Raw genomic sequence first — 21,490 nt, forward strand, 5'->3', positions numbered from 1 at the left:
CTTTGCGAGGGCCCCTGGGGCCCTAGGCACTTACCTTGCTTGCTACTCCCTAAGGCCGGCCCCAGCTTTTATATGCAGAAAAACCATTATTGTGGCACAGGTGAGCCGTGGAGTTTTTATAGCATCATGTGTGGGGGCTCAGAAAGAAAAAGGTTGAGAACCTCATAAATGATCTGGAGAAAAGGGTAAAAAGTGAGGTGGCAAAGTTTGCAGATGATACTAAACTGCTCAAGATAGTTAAGACCAAAGCAGACTGTGAAGAACTTCAAAAAGATCTCACAAAACTAAGTGATTGGGCAACAAAATGGCAAATGAAATTTAATGTGGATAAATGTAAAGTAATGCACATTGGAAAAAATAACCCCAACTATACATACAATATGATGGGGGCTAATTTAGCTACAACAAATCAGGGAAAAAATCTTGGAGTCATCGTGGATAGTTCTCTGAAGATGTCCACGCACTGTGCAGAGGTGGTCAAAAAAGCAAACAGGATGTTAGGAATCATTAAAAAGGGGATAGAGAATAAGACGGAGAATATATTATTGCCCTTATATTGATTGATGGTACTCTCACATCTTGAATACTGCGTACAGATGTGGTCTCCTCATCTCAAAAAAGATATACTGGCACTAGAAAAGGTTCAGAGAAGGGCACTAAAATGATTAGGGGTTTGGAACGGGTCCCATATGAGGAGAGATTAAAGAGGCTAGGACTTTTCAGCTTGGAAAAGAGGAGACTAAGGGGGGATATGATAGAGGTATATAAAATCATGAATGATGTGGAGAAAGTAGATAAGGAAAAGTTATTTACTTATTCCCATAATACAAGAACTAGGGGTCACCAAATGAAATTAATAGGCAGCAGGTTTAAAACAAATAAAAGGAAGTTCTTCTTCACGCAGCGCACAGTCAACTTGTGGAACTCCTTACCTGAGGAGGTTGTGAAGGCTAGGACTATAACAGCATTTAAAAGAGAACTGGATAAATTCATGGAGGGTTAAGTCCATTAATGGCTATTAGCCAGGATGGGTAAGGAATGGTGTCCCTAGCCTCTGTTTGTCAGAGGGTGGAGATGGATGGCAGGAGAGAGATCACTTGATCATTACTTGTTAGGTTCACTCCCTCTGGGGCACCTGGCATTGGCCACTGTCGGTAGACAAGATACTGGGCTAGATGGACCTTTGGTCTGACCCAGTACGGCTGTTCTTATGTATGTAACCCCTGATTTATACCAGAGCGAAGTGTGTGTAAAAATGCTAACACAATTCGGGAGCATTTTTACACCCTCTTTGTTCTGGTGTTAATGGCAACACAAAGTTGGGGCCAATCTTACGAAGTGCTGAGTGCTTGATTTAATGCCCTTAAGTCCTCAGTAGCACCTTGTACAGAGAAACTACTTTATCAAAAGTTAATTAAAAAAACCAAACCCATAGTAAGAAACAGTATCCCTCATTGCTAGAGTACTACAGGAAAGATTTCGCTGACTGGTCAGCCGGTTGAATTGGAATATTTGTTTTTTGGAAGCTAAGTTTAGATCCTAACTCTCTAGTCCAGGATTTCTCAAACTTCACTGCACCATGACCTCCTTCTGACAACAAAAATTATTACACGACTCCAGGGGGGACTCAAGTCGGAGCCCGCCAAGCCCTGCTGCCCCCGGCTGGGAGGTAGGGTTGCCAGGCGTTCGGTTTTCGACCAGAATGCCCCGTTGAAAAGGGACCCTGGCTGCTCCGGTCAGCGCAGTTGACTGGGCTGCTAAAAGTTTGGTTGGCCGCAGTGGCTCCCGGAAGTGGACGGCATGTCCCTCCGGCCCCAGGCGCAGGTGTGGCCATGGGGGCTCTGCGTGCTGCGTTCCTTTTCACTGGAGCTAATGGGCCCCTCATCCTTTATTGGTGTGGTCTGTAGGACCTACTGCAGTACAAATGATAAGAATAATACGGAAATTCCTTCCTAATCCTGAAACTGACAGACTTCTAAAGCCATGTGCCGGGGGGGTCTCAGTATCCTCCGCTGCCTAGAAAGCCCCAATGACTGATGCACCATATGACCCCAGCTCTGTACATTTCTTAAAAAACAAACAAAAAACCGCAAAACAAACAAACAAACGCCCACCAACCCCAACAGGTTTTTTTGAAACTTTGAAGCATGCACAGAATATAAACTGAGTACCTTTCGTTATCATATGGCCATCAATGTCATTTACTACAACAACAAATGAAGGATGGCTACTTTGTATGCCAAGTGTCAGCTTAGTGTGGTTAAAATAACTGTTTCCTATAAACCAGATAGGATTCATAATGCAGATAAAAACTAGGTCTCAAGAGTGATTGAGTCCCACAGTGTGGGTACCTTTTCTGTATGTGACTATGCTTTCTATTGCTTATACATAGGAAATGGTCCTTTAAAAAACATGTGACTCATTTTGCTTAGCCTTGTAATCTTTAACAATTAGAAAGTAAGTTGCTTAACTGAAATATCTTTTTTTGTATCTGGATTGTGGAATATGTTTGGAAAATGAAACCTAATTGTAAAGAAGGGGCCAGATCCTGACCTGATATAAATTGGCCTAGTTTCATTGATTTCAATAGAAGTACATGGATTTACACCCCAGATTGGGATCTGGCCTAATGTTTTAAAATCTAATACTGATGGTATCCATCTTGACTTTATTATTATTATTTATTATTAAAAGGCCTTTTTTGGCATTGTCAGAATGTGCACTCAATGAAAGATTTGTAAAATTATTTTCCGTTCTTCAGTACAGGTAAAAATCATACAAAGAACAAGTTGGTAACTAAACAATGTCTTTAAATCAGATATTTTTCTTGAATCTGAGCCTTTTAACGTTTAGCCAGGTCTCTTGGCATTTCAGAACCTTTAATACATTTTTACAATTCTCCTGGTCAGATCAGTATTTTTCTGTTAGGGAGTTAAGGCACAGAGACTAAATAACTTGACCTACACATCTCAAAATCTGTAGCAGAGACAGGAACACATTCATATCTTCCTAATTCCAGTGTAGTGACTGGGGCATAAGACCATCCTTCCTCTATCTGACTGTAGTTGTCTGCATTTGTGTGTAGGTAAATTACTGGGACCACCTTTCACCTTCCTTTTGTAGCATCAGTGCCTTACATCCTCAAATATCATGAAGTTTAAACAGCTAAAGTTCATTTTCAGAAATGCCAACTGTAATTCATAGACTTCAAGTCCAGAAGTGACCATTATAATCTTCTAGTCTAATCACCTACAGTACATAACATCAGCCATACAATTTCACTCAGTAATTGAAAACTTATTTCCAAATATGCTTCACTTTAGAGTATATTGTTGAGATTATATGTTCTTACATTCTGGACTAAGTGGACTGAGCAAAATAGGGGAAAAGGCTATTTAAAAAATGTTGTAAAATAATTCATTTTCATTTGAAATTGTTTTGTTTATAGATGCTTTTTTATAAAACTGGTTGATTCAAGTCTTTGATGTAAATATTTTCTTTTAGGATGGTGTTTTGGAAGAGGACAATGAGAAGGATTTCTATGAGTCTGATGAAGAACAGAAAGAAAAGGATCAGAAAGTGAAGAAACCCTATGTTATGGATCCAGACCATAGATTGCTGATACGAAATACAAAGCCCTTGTTGCAAAGCCGGAATGCTGCTGTATGACAAAACCTTTGTGTCTTGAACTGCTAAGTGTCCACCCTTCTAAAATGTTTTAATCAAGTATTTAGAGCATCCAGATGTAGAGTATGCCCCCCCCAATATGTATAGAAAATACCATGCAGAATTGTGTAGTTACACGATAGTACTGTTGTAGCTAACTGAAAGTAACCAGTTCTCAACTGCATGCCCTTAGAAGTGGAAAAGTAATTTAATACTAAAAGTCCTGAACAGCCATGTTATGTGCTGCCTACCTGTTCTTAATATTAAGAGGAGAATTAGGCAATACAGTATATGACTGCTGCCATAGCACTTCAGGTTGTTTAGCTAATCAGTTTTCAGAAGCTCTGGTGAGACAAACCCTGTTAATATGTGGATGAAGACTCTCAAGGAAAACTGTAGGTGCTTGTGATTTATTAGATGACACTTTTCTCTGAGGTGAGGATTTTCAAAGGAGCCTGGAGGAGTAAAACACCCAAATCCTTTGAAAATCCCAGCCTGAGTCCTAGGTTCAGTCTCCCAGCAGAATTCTGAGGTGGCTAAAACATCATCTGCATAGTACATGCTGAATGTCTCTGGGAGCTAGATTAAAAGATCTGAATTTTCATAAATGCATAAATCTTTAAGGTCAAAAGAAACCATTATGCTTATCTTGTCTGATCTCCTACATAACACAAGCCATGGAATTATACCCATTAATTTCTGCCAGACCATAATTTCTACTTGTATTAGAACTGATCTTTTTTTTAGAAAGACATCCAGTCTTGATTTACTGGCTTCAGGTGATGGAGAGTCTACCACATCACTAGGTAAATTGTTCAAATAGCTAATTATATTTGCTTAGCTCTAGTCTAAATTTGTCCAACTTCAGCAATTGGACATTTATCTAGATAAGATTTCAGATAGTAGAGAACTCTTTTCTTGCTCGGGTACATATAGACCATGATCAAGTCACCTCTTAACCTTTTCTTAGATAAACTAAATAAATTGATCTTCCTCATTCTCTCGCTGTAAAGCATATGTTCTGAGCCTCAAATCATTTGTAGCTCTTTTCTGAATCCTTTCCAATTTGCCAACGCCTTTTTCAAGTGTGGACACTAGAACTGAAAACAGTATTCTGGTAATGGTCTCAGTAATGCCGAATAGCTTGATAATACCACCTTCCTACTTCTACTACATATTCCCCTGCTTATATATCCAAAGATTATATTAGGTCTCTTAGCTTCTGCGAGCTCATGTTCAGTTGGTTATCCACCATGATCCCTAAGTCTTTTTCAAAGTTGCTGTTTTCCAAATGACTGTCTGCTTGTGTAATGTGACCTATGTTATTGGTTGCGTTTGGCAGTATTAAAACTCGTGTTCAAATGAACCCAGGTTAAACGATCCACACCACTCTGAATACTTAATGTCTTTCTCATTATTTGCCATTCCACCAATTTGCAAACTTTACCAGCAATGATATCATTTTCTTCTGTATCATTGATAAAGATATTGAATATTTTGGGCCAAGAACAGATCCCTGGGGACTCCACTAGAAATACATTATATGATTTCTCATTTATATTTACTTTTTGAGATCTATCAGTTAGCCAGTTTTTAGTCCATTTAATATGTGCTACATTCATTTTGTATAGCGTTTATTATTTAATCAAAATATACTGTGGCACTAAGTCAAAGTATATTATGTCAACATTATTACCTTTATCAATTGAATTTGTAAATATCAAGTTTGATAAGACCATAAAATCATGGTGATTGGTGTTTATAGAATCATAAAAATGTAGGGCTGGAAGGGACCTCGAAAAGTCATTTAGTCCAAACCCCCTTCTTTGAGACAGAGCCAAGAATACCTAAACCACCCTGACAGGTGTTTTTATCTAACCTGGTCTTAAAAACCTCCAGTGACAAGGAATCCACAACCTCCCTTGGGAATCTATTCCAGTGCTTAACTATCTATATAAGTTAATTTTTTTTCTTAATATGTAACCTAAATGTTCTTTGTGGCAGATTATTTCTTGTCCTATCTTCAGTAGACATGGAGAACAATTGATCAGCATTTTCTTTACAACAGACCTAAATGCATTTAAAACTCTTATGAGGTCTTCCATCAGTCATCTTCTCCTCAAGACTAAACACGCCCAGTTTTTTAAACCTTTCCTCATAGGTCAGGTTTTCTAAACTTTTGTCACTTTTTATTGCTCTCCTCTGGACTATCTCTAATTTGTCCATATCTATCTTAAAGTATGGTGTCCAACACTGGACACAGTACTTCAGCTGAGGCCTCACCATTGCTAAGCAGAGTGGAACAATTGCCTCCTGTGTCTTATATAAGACATTCCTGTTACTACACCCCAGAATAATAGCCTTTTTTGCAACAGCATCACATTGTTGGCTCATGTTCAATATGAGGTGGTCATTCTTTTAATTCTTGCCAGACTGCATCCCTTATGAGCCCTTTCATGGTTTTGTTCAGAATATTAGGTTGCCCAACCTGTAGTTAAGAGTCATCCCATGTTCCCTTTTTAAAATATTGCTAGAACATTAGCTTTGTTTCCAGGAGGAGGACCTAATTAAGTTTTAAAAATCAATTGTGGTTTTTTTACGGTCTCTTACATTTTGTTACTTGGCTCACGAGCACATAACCCTACAGGTTTCCTTTTGTTGATTTACGTCCTTGTAGGTCATTATTAAATGCAAATACCATTGTATAGATTGATTGATATGGTAATAGGAAAAGGTTTTTGGTAATGGTATTACTGTTTAAAACTAATTAATGAACAGCTATTGCTGGAGCTAGATTTAATAAAAATGAAAAGCTTTATATAGATTTAAAGAAAGGGAATTTTCTCATTCATTTGTACTGATAAGGCTGTAAGTTCTGGTTTCTTAAAATATCAGTTTGATTAGAACTTTAGCTACATCTGATTATTATTTATTTATTTATTACTGATAGGAATGTAAGTTATTCATTAAATTATAATTCAGAAATGAAAATATATCCTGGCTTTTCAATCAACCCCTTGGTATCAAAGATTACATATGCAAAAATAGAAATTTAAATCTTTGTACAAGCAATGAGTGTGTAATTTTGCAGCTTGAAAGTAGAGCACTGTGTAGTTACTTTAAGGTAGCAGATTGTTCTGCATGTTAACATTGTATTTTCAGGTGGTGATGGCAGTTGCCCAGCTTTACTGGCACTTGGCACCAAAGTCTGAAGCTGGCATTGTTTCTAAATCCTTAGTGCGTTTACTTCGTAGCAATAGGTGGGTCAAGCTCTTTCGTTGAACTTCAAACAGAACTTGCTAAACAGTTTGCCGTTCAGTTTTAAATTACATGTAACTGTACATCATAAACTGAGGCTTATATATTTGTGCTAGATAAATATTTTTGTAGTGGTCTACAGTTTACCAGAATATGCACACAGCCCTCTGACAGATACCTGGGACTAGCAGAATACACCCCAAACCACTCACTTTTTTGAGAATTATCCTTGGAAAACTACTTTTAAAACACCTGTTAGTTGTCAAGTATTGTCCATCCCACATTTACAGCACAAATATTAGGTGAAGCCAAATGGTTATCTACCACAGTAGTTTCTGTAGTGCAGACAAAGAGTAAACATTTTCTTTTTAGTCTCACTATCTAGAAATATATGGGACCTTCTTGAGTTTCTGGTTTGCTGTATGTCTTGCAATGCTAGCTTCAAAACTCCTAAATAAATCCTTAATTTTTTTGTTTTGTTTGAGGAAAGACGTATGTCAAACAAAGGCTGCATCATTACATTGAAAAGTTATATTTTCCTTTTAAAAGTATGCAGTATTGTTGTAGGCTGTGTTGGTCCCAGGATTTTATAGAGAAGGTGGGTGACCTGAAGAAGAGCTCAGCTTGTCTCTTTCACCAACAGAAGTGGTCCTATAAGAGATATTACTTCACCCACATTGTCTGCCTTTTAAAAGTGACAGTCCTAAATTTGTGCTGCATCTTGCTATAAAACTGATGAGTGACATGTAATAGCTGTCATGCTTCAACTTTTTCTTGTTTCTTTGGCATACTCAAATATATTTTATAAGTCAAATATACATGGTAGCTTTTATGCATAGAAAGCATATTCATAGATATTTATTGAATATTCAGCTAAAAACCTTTCAGCAATACATGCAAGTGCATCCTTTTGGTCTGAATTTTTTTTTGCTTTTAATATACTGTTCTCCAAATATGTAATTTTGATAAATATATTCAACAGTACTCTCTCTTTTTGATTTCTAGGGAAGTGCAGTATATTGTTCTGCAGAATATTGCAACTATGTCAATTCAAAGAAAGGTATACCTTGCTTTGCATTTTCTAGATTATACTTTAAATTAAGCATAGGCATGACTACTTCTTCAATGGCTTTTATTTTTCAGGGCATGTTTGAACCTTACCTGAAGAGTTTCTATGTTAGGTCAACTGATCCAACGATGATCAAAACATCAAAGGTGTGTTTTATAATACATAATATATATATATTTCATGTATACACTATGATTAGTTAGTATTTCTAACAGGAAAGTAACATACTCTTTGACTGCTGTGAAACTCATGTGTCTATGAACTATTCTGCTTTTTCAATCTGATTTCTACAGATGGCCTTTGGGGCAGGCAAATGGGTGATTTCCAGGTACAGCAGGCTAACTGAATATGCTGAATGGAAATGTTGTGTAAGGTAGCAATGGCTATCTTTCTATCTGAAGAGGTGTCCACACAGAGTTACTTGATATAACTAGCAGATATGCTTTGCTTTTCACTTCAAGATCTCAATGCTTTATGATGGGGGGAAAGTATTATTATTCCCATTTTATAATTCAGGAAATTTGAGATACAGTCACACTGTCTGTGTATGAGAAATTTGGGAATAGATGTCAGGTTTAGTATTGTCCAGAACTTCACTTTTCTGTGCAGAGATGACCACAAAATTTAGGACTCACATTTAGGACTTATGGAGTATATAGTGATATAATTTTTTTGTCTTTCCGTGTACACACACTGTACCGGGAGAGAGATGCCTGCTGTGACCTGTAACTCTTGAGTTCCATTTGTAGATCTGAACTCTGTCCCTGGAGCTTAAGGGACAGTCACTTAACCTTGGTGTTTTAGTTTTTCCAACTTTAAAATAAATAAGTAAATAAAATAATTGTGACTGGAATGCTAAATATTTCTGGCTCCTTTTCTTAACAAGTTTTTGTCATCTTTTCATCAGCAGAGGTTTTACTAAGGCCCAGAGGTTTGAGAGAATGGTAGATGAGTTTTCTTAACTTAGTTCTGTCTTAGGTGGTTGGAGAGTTCCTGATTTTAGGGGGACAGACTAGAGAACAAATCCTAATATCTTTCTTCTTACTTGAAACTGTAAGTTTTAGGGCTTATGGAGGAAGCTAGCCTTTGTTTAAACTGGTGAATTGAGAACTTAAGGCTTCTCTGACCCACTCCAGTGTTAAAATGGAAAGGCTTTGCGGCCTCACTTTAGAGCAAACTGCTGAGCATGCTGGGAAATGGGAGGAGTCAGGGACACTTGCATACAGAATCAAATCACTCTCAGGAGACCAAGGAAGAAGGCAAGGAGAAGTAGGAGGTGGCTGCCAGGCTGGGAATAACTGAGTGTTTTAAAAGATGAAGAGGGCTAACCCTTGTGGTCTCATATCTTTGGTAAGACCTATGGTATTTCAACAAACTTGTACGTAAAAACAAGAGAATGGAGTGCAGCAGGGGGGATTGTGGTGAGAGAGAGAAACCCATCTTTTTTTATATAAATATTTAATATATATAAATATTTTGGGAGTAAATGTTACTGTACACTTCCTGAAAAGTGCACTTTATTAATGGGACTGCTAGTAAATACTAGTCCTGTATTATTCCTGGTATTTCAGTCATGTTTTTTAATTAACAGCTTACATTAAAACAAAAAATAAAACCTCTCCTTTATTTCACCACATTTGTTGTGGATATCTGACATTCTGCTCTCACAGTGTTGTCATTATTTACAAGGTGGTGGTTAAATTGTTAAATGCTATGAAGATGGAAAAAATACTAACCATTACTATTAAATGCAATATGTAGTGTTTCAAAAAAGTTAATCAGTGCTAAATTGTTTTGCACATCATTTAAAAAAACCTCAGTGTTCAAAACTTACTCCTAAAACTCAAGTGCTCAAGTATGCAGACCTGTCAAACTTCCCACTTTAAGTTGGGGACACCTGCCGTTTATGTTGTTCCATTCAGAACCAGACAATTAATCGAAACTTTTCTAAATCCAGATGCAGGTCTCATTCAGTTACTGAGTTCATATTACCAGCTGTTTCTCTTGCTAAAGGTCCTTTCTGGCTATGTTCTGCATTCAGATTGCATTGGAGGCCTCCAATATAGGGAACTTCATGCTTCAGTGTTGATACAGCCTCGAAGCATGAAACTTTTGATGTGGCACACAGGTGTAGCATATCAAGAGTGATTTTATCTTTTTCCTCACCAAAAATTAGGGAGAGACTTTTGAGGATGAACTGTAATTTGTCAAAACAGAATTTGATGAATGCTATGGAAGCACCTATTTCCCTCAAATAAGGACTCTTGATCACAGCTTCTTTGAGAATGAGTTATGGAAATTTCATTCATTGCTCTCTGGCACCTTATCTCTCCCCCTCCCTTCCCCTCACTCCTCAGCCTAATCATGTCCCATGCTTCTTTTTTCCTTTGTTTTGTCTACATCATGTTGGAAAACATATCACCAAAAGCATTTCCGCTCTACTTGTTATACAGTGGCACTATGTAGAACTACAGCTAGTGGGAAATGCAGGGCTGAGCCCTACTGTGTTGCTTTGAAAGCACATGCTTTAGGTTCTGGAGGATGTTAACTTTTCAGGGTACTTCAGATTTCTGCCTAAACTATTAAGTGTTCTCTTAAGTTTTAAGTGATACTTTTTCTTGTAGATAAAATACAATATGCATATAATTTCTAAAAAATGTTTTCTACTTATTTTAATCAACTTATAATAAAATATCTCTTCTCTCCTTCAGCTTGAAATCTTGACAAATTTAGCAAATGAGGCCAACATATCAACACTACTGCGAGAATTTCAGGTCTGTGCACAATTCAAGAGTATTCTTCTTGCATAAATTGCATTCTGTTAACATATTACATGTATTATAAACTTTCTGTAGATGAACTTGGAAATTTTAAACGATAGTCCTGTTGCTGTATAAGATGCTCTTTGAATGAAACAGACTGTTTCTTTAAATATTTATTCTTTAAATAATTGGAATAGAGTAAAGTGTTATCTACTATATTTTTCCTATTACATCTTTGCCAGATGTGCAGTCTGTAGTGTCAACAATGTGTGTCCTTCCTCTCATCTGTCAGCTATTTTCATTCCTCCAGTTCCCAGGCTGGGCTTCCCCAAAAGAAGCCGGTTCTTTTTTCAGACAGGTTGGTTATTCATAGATTTACAGATGCAGCTCGTTAAATGGACTGAAACCTCCCTGAAGAGAGAGAGCATCAACCTCCTTCAGCCTTGCACTCAAACTAATTTCTTCTTTTGGGTGATTGCCCTTCCCGCCCCTCTCCCGCAGTCACAGGCCTCTGTCATCACAGGTGACAGAAACTGGCAAGACAATAAGTTCTTAAAAATACAGGATAGCAGCACAATTTCTAATGTGCAATATAGCTTTGTAAATTAAATTTAGTCTAAAGTACATTTATTTAATACAGATAATAAGGTAAGTTTTCAGTTAATAAGATCAGTGTGTTGACTAATGGAAATCCTGTTTTCTCCAGACCTATGTGAAAAGCCAAGATAAACAATTTGCTGCAGCTACAATTCAGGCTATAGGCAGATGTGCAACCAACATCTCAGAAGTGACTGACACATGCCTTAACGGCCTAGTGTGTTTGTTGTCCAACAGGGATGGTAAGCTAACTGTTCTGTTTGTGTTTTTGAGTGACTTGATAGCTTGAATCATCATCTTGGCAGGATCCACAGGTAGCAACAAATTAAAAAAGTATATTGAATCGTGAAGTCTGTTTGAAGTCAATTGGTGTGGCTATGGAATAACAAACTCAGCTAGACAAATAGTAACATTGCTTGATTTATCCTGTGGTTTGAAATTGTTTTCATAGTTTGATTCCCCTCTCCGCTTTAAAGAAAGCAATGCATTACTCCCAGTGTGCAGTTACACTGACACCTGTAATTGTTCAAAATGTAGTAATTAAAAGATATGCAATGTTTCACAGAGAATAGTAGTTTAATATTTTGTCTAATAGTATGTTCAGTTACATTAAAACAGTTAGCCTGCAGAGGGTGCTAAAAGCAGGGGAATGGCATTTTGTACATATAAATGGTGAAATCAAAGAGCATATTAAACTGTTTTAGAATAGGCAGCTTCAAACTTAGTTTGGTTTTGTAATTTAGCTTCCTATTAATTTTATACACAAAATAGAACCGTTGCAAATTGCTTAGGAGCACAAGGAGTGGATATAGGCCAAATAGAATACTGTAGCAAAACACTACACATCTGTCTTTGACAAAGGCACTGGTAGTTAGTGCAGTTATATAATAATCACACAGAAGGAAACAAATCAGGAAATTACAATTACTGTCTGTTAATATAAGATACAGTGTGTTTGGCAAAATCTACTTGGAAATACTCAAGTCTTCAGAGGAGTGAGCTTTAAAGACAAACTTACTAATTGGGACTAATGATACAGAAGAGGGATAAAGTTAAGTTCCTGAATTCATGTTTATGCACCTAAATAGGAGGTCTGATTATTTTTCTTTCAATGATGCTAAGCTCCTATCGCTCCCATTGACTTCAGTGGGGTTTGTGGGAGCTCAGCTTTTCACTCGGGGATCTCAAAGTACAAACATTAATTTATTTAGATCAGTTTTTTGTAAAGGCAAATGAGGTCTTAGTTTAATTCAGTCGCTAAAAGCATTAAACAGTTTTTGAATATTTTATTTCAGTTACTTGTATATCCATGTTATTTTTGTTTTTGTGGCTGGAGGCCCTGAATAACAGAGTATGGGTTTGCCTTCTCTTTTCATGCCCTCTACCTTTCTGGCTAAATGAAAAATGTTTCTTCCAGCATGCTCCTTCCTTTACTTCATGTTAGTATGGAATATTTTCATCCCTCGTATAGCCTGGGCCGCTGTTCATTTTGCTAAGGATTCCTTAGTCATTTCTGAACAGCTTTGTTCACCCAATATGTCTGCAGCTACTAGGAGATACAGTAAGTATAGAGGTTGTCTTTTCATCGCTTACAGACTTAATAGAAAGTAATGATCATCCTCTCATGATATTTTCAGCTTTTAGAAGTTTGTGATGTCCATCTTGCAATCACTTCTAAATCAGGAACTGCCCCCACACAAACAGGTGTTAGAAAATTGTCAGCAGTTTTTATTAAGCATCACTACTTTTTGTCCTTTTGACTTCTTTCAAATCAGTTGAATGACATGTAGTTGGTCATAGAAGAGGGCACAAGAAACCCCTACTTGCCTGTAGCACACCTGTTCAAGAATTTACCATAATTTGGAGTCAGGGCATCCAGGAATGGTGTGTGTATGGGCTAAAGTTTTGGTAATGACCCAGCTTACCCTGCACTCTTTCTGCTAAATTTCAATCTTGAGCAATTTCCAGGATCTGATTTACAAATTTCTACGTACAGAAGCTTACATAGTAGCACTTTTACATAAACAAACAAAATCAAAATCCAACACAGATTCTCCCCTCTCTCCTTTCCCACCCTTGTTTGTGGAAGGCTTAGAATTAGTCTTTCTCATTTCCTTGTGCTTTCCTCAGCACATCAGAAGTTCTGCCTGCTCTCCTGTCTTCTCTGTGAAAACTCCCACATGATTGCTACATTTCTTGAAGCAATTGCTTTGCTAATGTGGGTTCTCTGGTGCTGGTCCCATTAAGATTGAGAAACTAATTTCAAACCTGTCGGAGACATACTGGGTATGAAGCCACTTCTTGGTTCTGTCCTGAGTGTACAAACTAGAATTTCAGTAAGTTTACTTTCTGAGGTGACCTAGTTACTTTTTCTGTTTCAGGTTGTGCCAGGCTTACACAAATTCATTATATATATTTTTTAAAAGTTGTAGTAGAGTATGAAAATGCAATTACAGTGAGCAGAGTTTTAACATTTACTTTTTTTCTGGTAGGTAAATATCAATTTGAACAAGTATGCCCTGTACTTCATAAGGGGAATAACACTAGAGCTGGTGATATCTTATCTATCAGTAATAAAGTAAAAGAGAACTTTAACTGTGCATATTGTATTAAACAAAATATATATTTACTTGCTTTAAGGGTCAAGGTAATGTGCTAGTGGGGGGGAAAGTATCAACAAGGTCAAAGCTTGGAGTCTGGAAAGGGTTGCCAAGTATCCACACCGCCAGCAAATTTGTTACAATGAAGAACAGTTTGACAGCTATTTGCATACCCTTTCATTGTCTCAAATAGGTGCTTCATACTGCCTTCCTGTGGTTCAAAGAGGCTGTACCCTCCAAATGAGTGTACTTGCTATAAATACATCTTAGCCTCTTTTAAAACGCCTTTTACACAGATTCTATAATATGCATGAAATAGCCTCTTCAGTTTCATATTTAGTTGCTTCAGCCCTCAGTTAACATATATAACTAATGAACCTTATTTTCCTAGTAAAATGTATCTGTCATACAAAATGCTGCACTGCAAGTTGGAGCCTCTTTCAAAGCTCTTGTTTTTTCCAGTGCCATTTTAATATTCTGTATGTTTTTCCTAAATAATTTATTTGTGGATTTCTGAATGGTGCTGGAGTGGTTAAATTTTCACTTGGGAAAATTATTGTAATTCAAATTATCGTACCATTCAAATTGTGGTTCACTGTGTGATTTTTGTTTCCTGCTATAGCACTATGGATTACTAAAATGGAATTTTGTGTGACTGAACACAGTATGGTTTTGATGAGTTGATATGTCAAAGGCTTTTTTTTTTTGTGATTGTGTTTCCTGAGTTAAATACTCATTCCAATATCGTGTAGAAATCTTTTGCCAAAGCTTGCAGTAGTGATTTGAGGATGTTATGATTAGTGGTCAGTGACTTGGTGTAGAGAATTGAGAAGCTGCTTACCCATCTCTCAATTTCTATTTGTCCAGACAATCCTCACCAGACTACCTTTTTATATTTACTGTTTCCCAATTACCAAACCTTCTAGGTAAACTGTTTCATTCAAAAGCACCTGTTGCTGGTTTTAGAATTAATACCTCATTTATCATTACATTTCGTGAAATCTTTTTTACTTTAGTTGTAGCTCCAGTATTCCCGTGGAGTATTGCTATACTGTGTCTACAGTCCAGACAAAGTGTCGGCAACGTTTGGCACGCAGCTCGCCAGGGTAAGCACCCTGGCGGGCCGGGCCAGTTTATTTACCTGCTGACGCGGCAGGTTCGGCTGATCGCGGCCCCCACTGGCCGCGGTTCGCCGTCCCGGGCCAATGGGGGCGGCGGGAAGCCGCGGCCAGCACATCCCTTGCCCATGCCGCTTCCCACCGCCCCCATTGGCCCGGGACGGCAAACCGCGGCGAGTGGGGGCCATGATCGGCCGAACCTGCCGCGTCAGCAGGTAAATAAACTGGCCCGGCCGGCCAGGGTGCTTACCCTGGCGAGCCGCGTGCCAAACGTTGCCGACCCCTGGTCTAAACTGTCTAGAAGTTTTGTTACTTCTGATTCTTTCATTACATTACATGTTGCTCAATCTGTATTTGAACTTTAACTAATTTTTGTTCGTAGACTGGCAGATGAATACGTAATTGTATATAGCTTTCCTTGTTTTGATTAATGCTCATCAAACCTTGTATTAATTTTATAAGATTATATCTTTTCATCCTGATGTTGCTGCTTGATTTGCACTTCTGAGATGTTAAACCACCTAACTGTTGGTTTTTTGCCAATGTATTGATATATTTGCCAGTATGTCTTGCTGGTTTTTGAATCCTGCATATTCAGAAAATAAACTTCACAGTGCATCAGCTTATTATTCTAGATTACTTCCAATTGTATTCTGATATTAATTTATTTTGCTCTCATTTGTACTTTACATTTAACATTTTTATTGGTAGCTATATTCTTTTAACTGGAATCATGCCAGTTCATCTACTTTATATTTCCAATTCAGTACTTCAAACTTGCTCCTTCTATCACATACACTTACTTGCTCCTAACTGCTTCTGCAAAGTGGTTCCTGTAGTGATATTTCATACATTTCTTTGTACATAACTTACAATGCACTTTATCATGTACATTTCCACAATGCCTGTGACTTTTAAGCACATCTTAGAACCCACCTTAGTTGTTAGGTTTTGGTTTAAACTAGTTTTCTTTTCTTGTGTAAACACTTGACTTTTGAGCGTGATTTTATTAGTTTGACATAGAATAATCTTTTTTAACAAAGCATACTGCATAATCAATTAACTTTCATTTTGTTGGTCTGCAGTTTCTACTGTTCTGTGTATATACTACACTTAAAGTTGTGCTTGCATTTTGACCTTATCTTATTACTTATTATAGGAAGGAAAAAGATCAGATGTTATCAGTGCTTGAAATTCTTACAAACACTGAGCCAAAGGGCTATGCCTATTATCCTTGACTGATACAGAAGATGGCAGGGTGGGGATATTGGGACTCCTAGGGTACGTCTATACTACCCGCCGGATTGGCGGGTAGTGATCAATCTATCTGGGATCGGTTTATCGTGTCTAGTGTAGATGCGATAAATCGATCCCCGATTGCTCTGCCGTCGACTCCGGAACTCCACCACGGTGAGAGGCGGAAAGCGGAGTCAATGGGGGAGCAGCGGCCGTTGATCCCGTGCCGCGAGGACGCGAAGTAAGTGATTCTAAGTCGATCTAAGATATGTCAACTTCAGCTACGCTATTCTCGTAGCTGAAGTTGCGTATTTTAGGCTAGGTCTACACTACAGCGGGGGGTCAACCTAAGATACGCAACTTCAGCTACGTGAATAGCGTAGCTGAAGTGGCGTATTTTAGGTCGACTTACCTGGCTGTGAGAACGGCGGCAAGTCGACCGCTGCCGCGCCGCCGTCAACTCCGCTGCCACCTCTTGCCGCGGTGGATTTCCGGAGTCGACGGCAGAGCGATCAGGGATCGATTTTATCGCGTCTTCACTAGACGCGATAAATCGATCCCAGAACATGGATTGCCTGCCGCCGGACCCTCCGGTAAGTGTAGACGTACCCTTAGATTGATTTCCCCCTCCCGCTCCCCCCCGTGTTGACCAGGCCCTTTTGTGGAAGCAGTTACTCTTCAAACTTTGTATTATGTAGCCACAAACGGTTTTAGATAGTCCTTGTTTTAATTTGCTGTTCATTTACCCTCGCTAGTAAGTGGCATTCAAGGAAAATATGTCATTACAAGGATTATTTTTGGGAATTCTGTTTCTCTCCCCTCCTCAACCCTCCGATCTACTTACAGGTTTGTTGAAAAATTGTCACTTGACAAGTTTGACACTTTTTATTTTTTACTTGTTCTTTCATTGTAATTTTTGGCAATGCTGAAGGGGGCAAAATACTCTCCAAATAACCTCGATGGTAGGATTGCGTAAATCCTCGACGTCCGTGGAGCAGATGTATTTTGAAATTTAGGGTTTTTTCTACAAAGGGATTCTCAGGAAGATTAATCTGTATTAACTGAAGGTGTGAATTTAAAGTGGATTATTTACCTTGCATTAAATCCTTGTTAGGACAGTTTCATTCAGAATGAAAGTGGCCTTAATTCTGTTTAGCTTAATTCGATCCACTTTAAATTCACACTTTTTATTTAGTTTGGATTAACTTCCTGTCCCCATGCCGGTAAGCCTTGATTTTTGTCTCTAATTATGTAATCTTAACCTTATTCAAGAAATTAGTTTAGAGAAATGACTCAGTTGTCATGTCAAATAGAGGATGACACATAAAACTGAGCGCTAAAATTTAAACTCTTCAGAGGTTCAAGAGGTATCCATGGATAGCTACAGCTGTAATTTTTAAAACAAAAATCCACCACAGTGAGCTCTTCTAATTTCTAGATGACCATGGTAATATTTAAGGGATTTCTTTCCCTCAGTACTCTTCTTTTGTACGTCTTTCCTTTTCTTTCTGATTACTGATGTAAATTGAAAATGAACAGTCCATGTGTTGGATTAACTATTCAAATACGAGGATGTTGTGATCTGTTTGGGGAAATATAAGTTTACCTTTCCCCAATGATTGTTTTCAAAGTGCATGTACAGTATGAGGAAAAATAATTGTCTGCTTTTTCTAGTGGACATGAAAATTAGAATTATAGTGAACGTCTGTTACATTAGTCAGTCTAATTTATTTATTTATTTATTGCTTTGGTTTCAACCTTGACTATGTTTGACTTTCCTTCATCTTTCCCTACATGAGTTTATTCTTGCATAGAAGCCTACCTCTGCACCAATGAGGGGTTTTCAGCTTCAAAAACTGCATATTTCGTACAAGTTGATCAGGCTGCGAATGTTACTTGTTACACTAGTTAAGCATTCTGGTGCATGACTTGGACATAAATCTTCAAACAGCTTGCCTATTTAGGATCCTCATTTGAATGTACTAGAGATTAGATTATGGACTTGGGAGAGAGGATGGGGGACCGGTGGAGTGTGCAAATGCAGTGTTTTGCTATTTTTACTGTTTGTTGAATTAGCTGGCAATTTTCTGAACAACCTATATTTCTTTGAGAGTCCATTAAATACTACAATTTAATTATGTGGAATAGGTATTTGTGCCTCTATAATGACTTATTTAAAAATAAAAAAATTAAGTACAGACACATTAAAACTTAATTAAAAGGAATCCTCAAGAAGTGTGTATAATGGGACATGCTTTTATTTGTTACCACAATCCTTCCTCCTCTTTTTTTCCTCTCATAACTTGCTTGTTGGAGCAGGGCCTGTCTTCAGATTTATAAAAGATCTGCACATTTATGCTACTATTATAAATTAAATTAGTTTTGCAGTTAAACTTGTTAGTTCATTTACAGTTTTGAAACAGTTGCTGACAATTTGGTGCACGTGATTTGTATTCCATATGCATAAACACTTTAAAAAATGTTATAACTTGTTTTTGTCTTTATCAGAAATAGTAGTTGCTGAAAGTGTAGTTGTCATTAAGAAACTGCTACAAACACAGCCCGCACACCATGGTGAAATTATTAAACATATGGCAAAGCTCTTGGACACTATTACTGTGAGTATTTATGCATACTTCTGTATTTTCTTTGCTAACTAATTAAAATTGAAGTGTTAAAATATAAATCACGTAAACTAAAACATTTGATTTGTTAACTGTGGCTTTTTTTGGATAAGACAAAATTCTCATGGCTTACACATCGAAACACAGTTTAATCTTATCTTCTGTCAGGATTGTTCAAACCCTGTATACAAATTTTGAATGCTTACTGTTTTATTAAAATGTTCTTGGCTTCACTCATATCAAACACGTATTAATGGAAAAGGAAAGATTCAGAATAGCCTGAATATAGTTTTTGCAAAAACAGACTCATTCAAACAGGATTGGATTAATCAAATAAAAATTTATTAGTGCTAGTATCTGCAGTATTTACGTCTTGCTGAATACCCCAAATATCTCTATTATATTGCATCTCCTCCTCTTGGTTTTTTGCCCTTGTTCATTGGCTTCCAGTGTAATATTGGATCAAAAACTATATTAATCATGCTAATTTTGAAGCCCCCTAAGGGACTGGGTGAAGTTACCAAAGGGATTGCATCACTTTGTGTAATTGTGACCTCCCACCACAGCTAAACTCTGCTGGAACGGTGGAACTGTTAACCTCGAGTGAGGCTTGCACGTCCACGAGATGGAGCATCCTTAGTGACTAGGAATCTAGAAGTATCTCCCAGAAAGAGTACACCCATGAAACCTATTTGACATAGTGTCCCCTTCCTTGGCCTTTTGGCTGTCAGACTATCCTCTCCTGCACCACCGTTCTTTTCCTCAGTTTATTAGGGAGAGTAGTAAAACGATCCCTGCATTTTAGGTTTAATGAGTGACCTGTGCTTTCCCCTGGCTCTGCAAGAAGCAGATGACAGAATATTGTTGCGGTGTGGGATTGTATTACTGTAGGTCTGATATACACCTCTACCTCGATATAATGCTGTCCTCGGGAGCCAAAAAATCTTACCAGAGGGGTAACCGTGTTAGTCTGAATCTGTAAAAAGCAACAGAGGGTCCTGTGGCACCTTTAAGACTAACAGAAGTATTGGGAGCATAAGCTTTCGTGGGTAAGAACCTCACTTCTTCAGATGCAAGTAATGGAAATCTCCAGAGGCAGGTATAAATGGAGATAACGAGGTTAGTTCAATCAGGGAGGGTGAGGTGCTCTGCTAGCAGTTGAAAAAAAAATCTTACCGCGTTATAGGTGTAACGGCGTTATATTGAACTTGCTTTGATCCACCGGAGTGCGCAGCCCCGCCCCCCCGGAGCACTGCTTTACTGCGTTGTATCCGAAGTTGTGTTATATCGGGTTGCGTTATATCGAGGTAGAGGTGTATTCATACATCCATACAGTGGCAAGAAATGGCAAGAAATTTTTAACTAGCTACAGGGCTTGAGCTCCTGATTTGGGATATGGTGGAAGGTTTAAAACTATCTTTTAAAAGGTAGGTTTTAAGATAAATGAAATCAGGGTGCACTCTAAGGGCAAATCTACACTACAAAATTAAGTCGACCTAAATTAGGTTGACTATAGCCATCACAGTAATTACATCACTTTTGCATGTCCACATTACATTCCTTGTGTTGGCGGTGCGCGTCCTCACGAGGAGCGCTTGCACCGCTTCAGTGGTCACTGTGATGCATTGTGGAACAGCTTCTGAAAGGCAGCATCATTTGATGTAAGCATAAGTGTCTGCTCTGACGCTGCGTTGACCTAACTACATTGACCTAAGCGCTATGCCTCTCTTGGAGGTGGAGTTATTAAGTTGGTATAGTGGGTGAGTTATATCAGTGGGAGGTGCACTTTAGTGTAGACACTTATACAGTTAGGTGGACATAAGCAGTCTTATGTCGACCTAACTCTGTAGTGTGGACCAGGGTTATATAGGAAGTGATTGTTATAATTTTTCTAGTGGTCACCTTAAAGAAATTTTCTCTGTGGGCTGATTATTCCATAACTGTCCACTATGTGGTTTTCTTGCACTTTCTTTGGAAGCATCAGATACCAGTCCCTATCAAAGACTTAATAGTGGACTGAGATTTTTCTAGAATTTAGATTTAGATCACTCCCTTAGAAAGTTACTGTCCCATTTTCATGATAAGAGCTTTGTTTATTAAACTGCTCTGCTGGAGTCAAATATGCTGGATCATCAAGAGTAAGGCCTACTGTCTGTCCCGAAGAGCCCTGTCTCTTTCAGTGCATGCCTTGTATGGGATAGAGTATTCTTCTTTGTAGCCAACTAATTTTAGATTATGACTTATTTTCCTTTAAAAAGTCAATATAGGAAATTCAATTAAATTATGTTGAGATCTTTAAAAATGCACAGTTAAGCTCTCATATGTCAGGTAATGCCAAGGTAAGATTGCATGCCCAGTCTTTAATAACATCACATTATAATATGCATTTTTTCTACACACTTCCAAGGTGGTCAGTGAATGAGGTCAGGGATCTTAAAAGCTCAGTGTAAGAACTAAAATGAAACAGGATTCAGTGTTTGCATGTGGCACACATTCCCCTTTCTTTTCCATGCATTAGTGTGCTCTTAACATTTAACTCATAATTGCAAATATACATAAA

The 21,490-nt window shown here is 37.9% G+C and overlaps 1 protein-coding gene across 1 annotated transcript in view; it reads left to right on the forward strand.

The window, feature by feature from the left end:
• Positions 1–21,490, forward strand: part of AP3B1 (adaptor related protein complex 3 subunit beta 1) — a 238,077-nt gene that overhangs the window by 88,109 nt on the left and 128,478 nt on the right. The window contains exons 7-13 of the mRNA XM_024194104.1: positions 3,505–3,663; positions 6,829–6,926; positions 7,930–7,984; positions 8,068–8,139; positions 10,705–10,767; positions 11,462–11,594; positions 18,815–18,924. Of these exons, the coding sequence (XP_024049872.1) occupies positions 3,505–3,663; positions 6,829–6,926; positions 7,930–7,984; positions 8,068–8,139; positions 10,705–10,767; positions 11,462–11,594; positions 18,815–18,924 (690 nt within the window). The remainder of the gene's footprint in view (positions 1–3,504; positions 3,664–6,828; positions 6,927–7,929; positions 7,985–8,067; positions 8,140–10,704; positions 10,768–11,461; positions 11,595–18,814; positions 18,925–21,490) is intronic.

This window comes from Terrapene carolina, unplaced genomic scaffold (assembly GCF_002925995.2).
Source record: "Terrapene carolina triunguis isolate 2854851 unplaced genomic scaffold, T_m_triunguis-2.0 Scaffold69, whole genome shotgun sequence".
In the NCBI taxonomy this organism is placed as follows: Eukaryota; Metazoa; Chordata; order Testudines; family Emydidae; genus Terrapene; species Terrapene triunguis.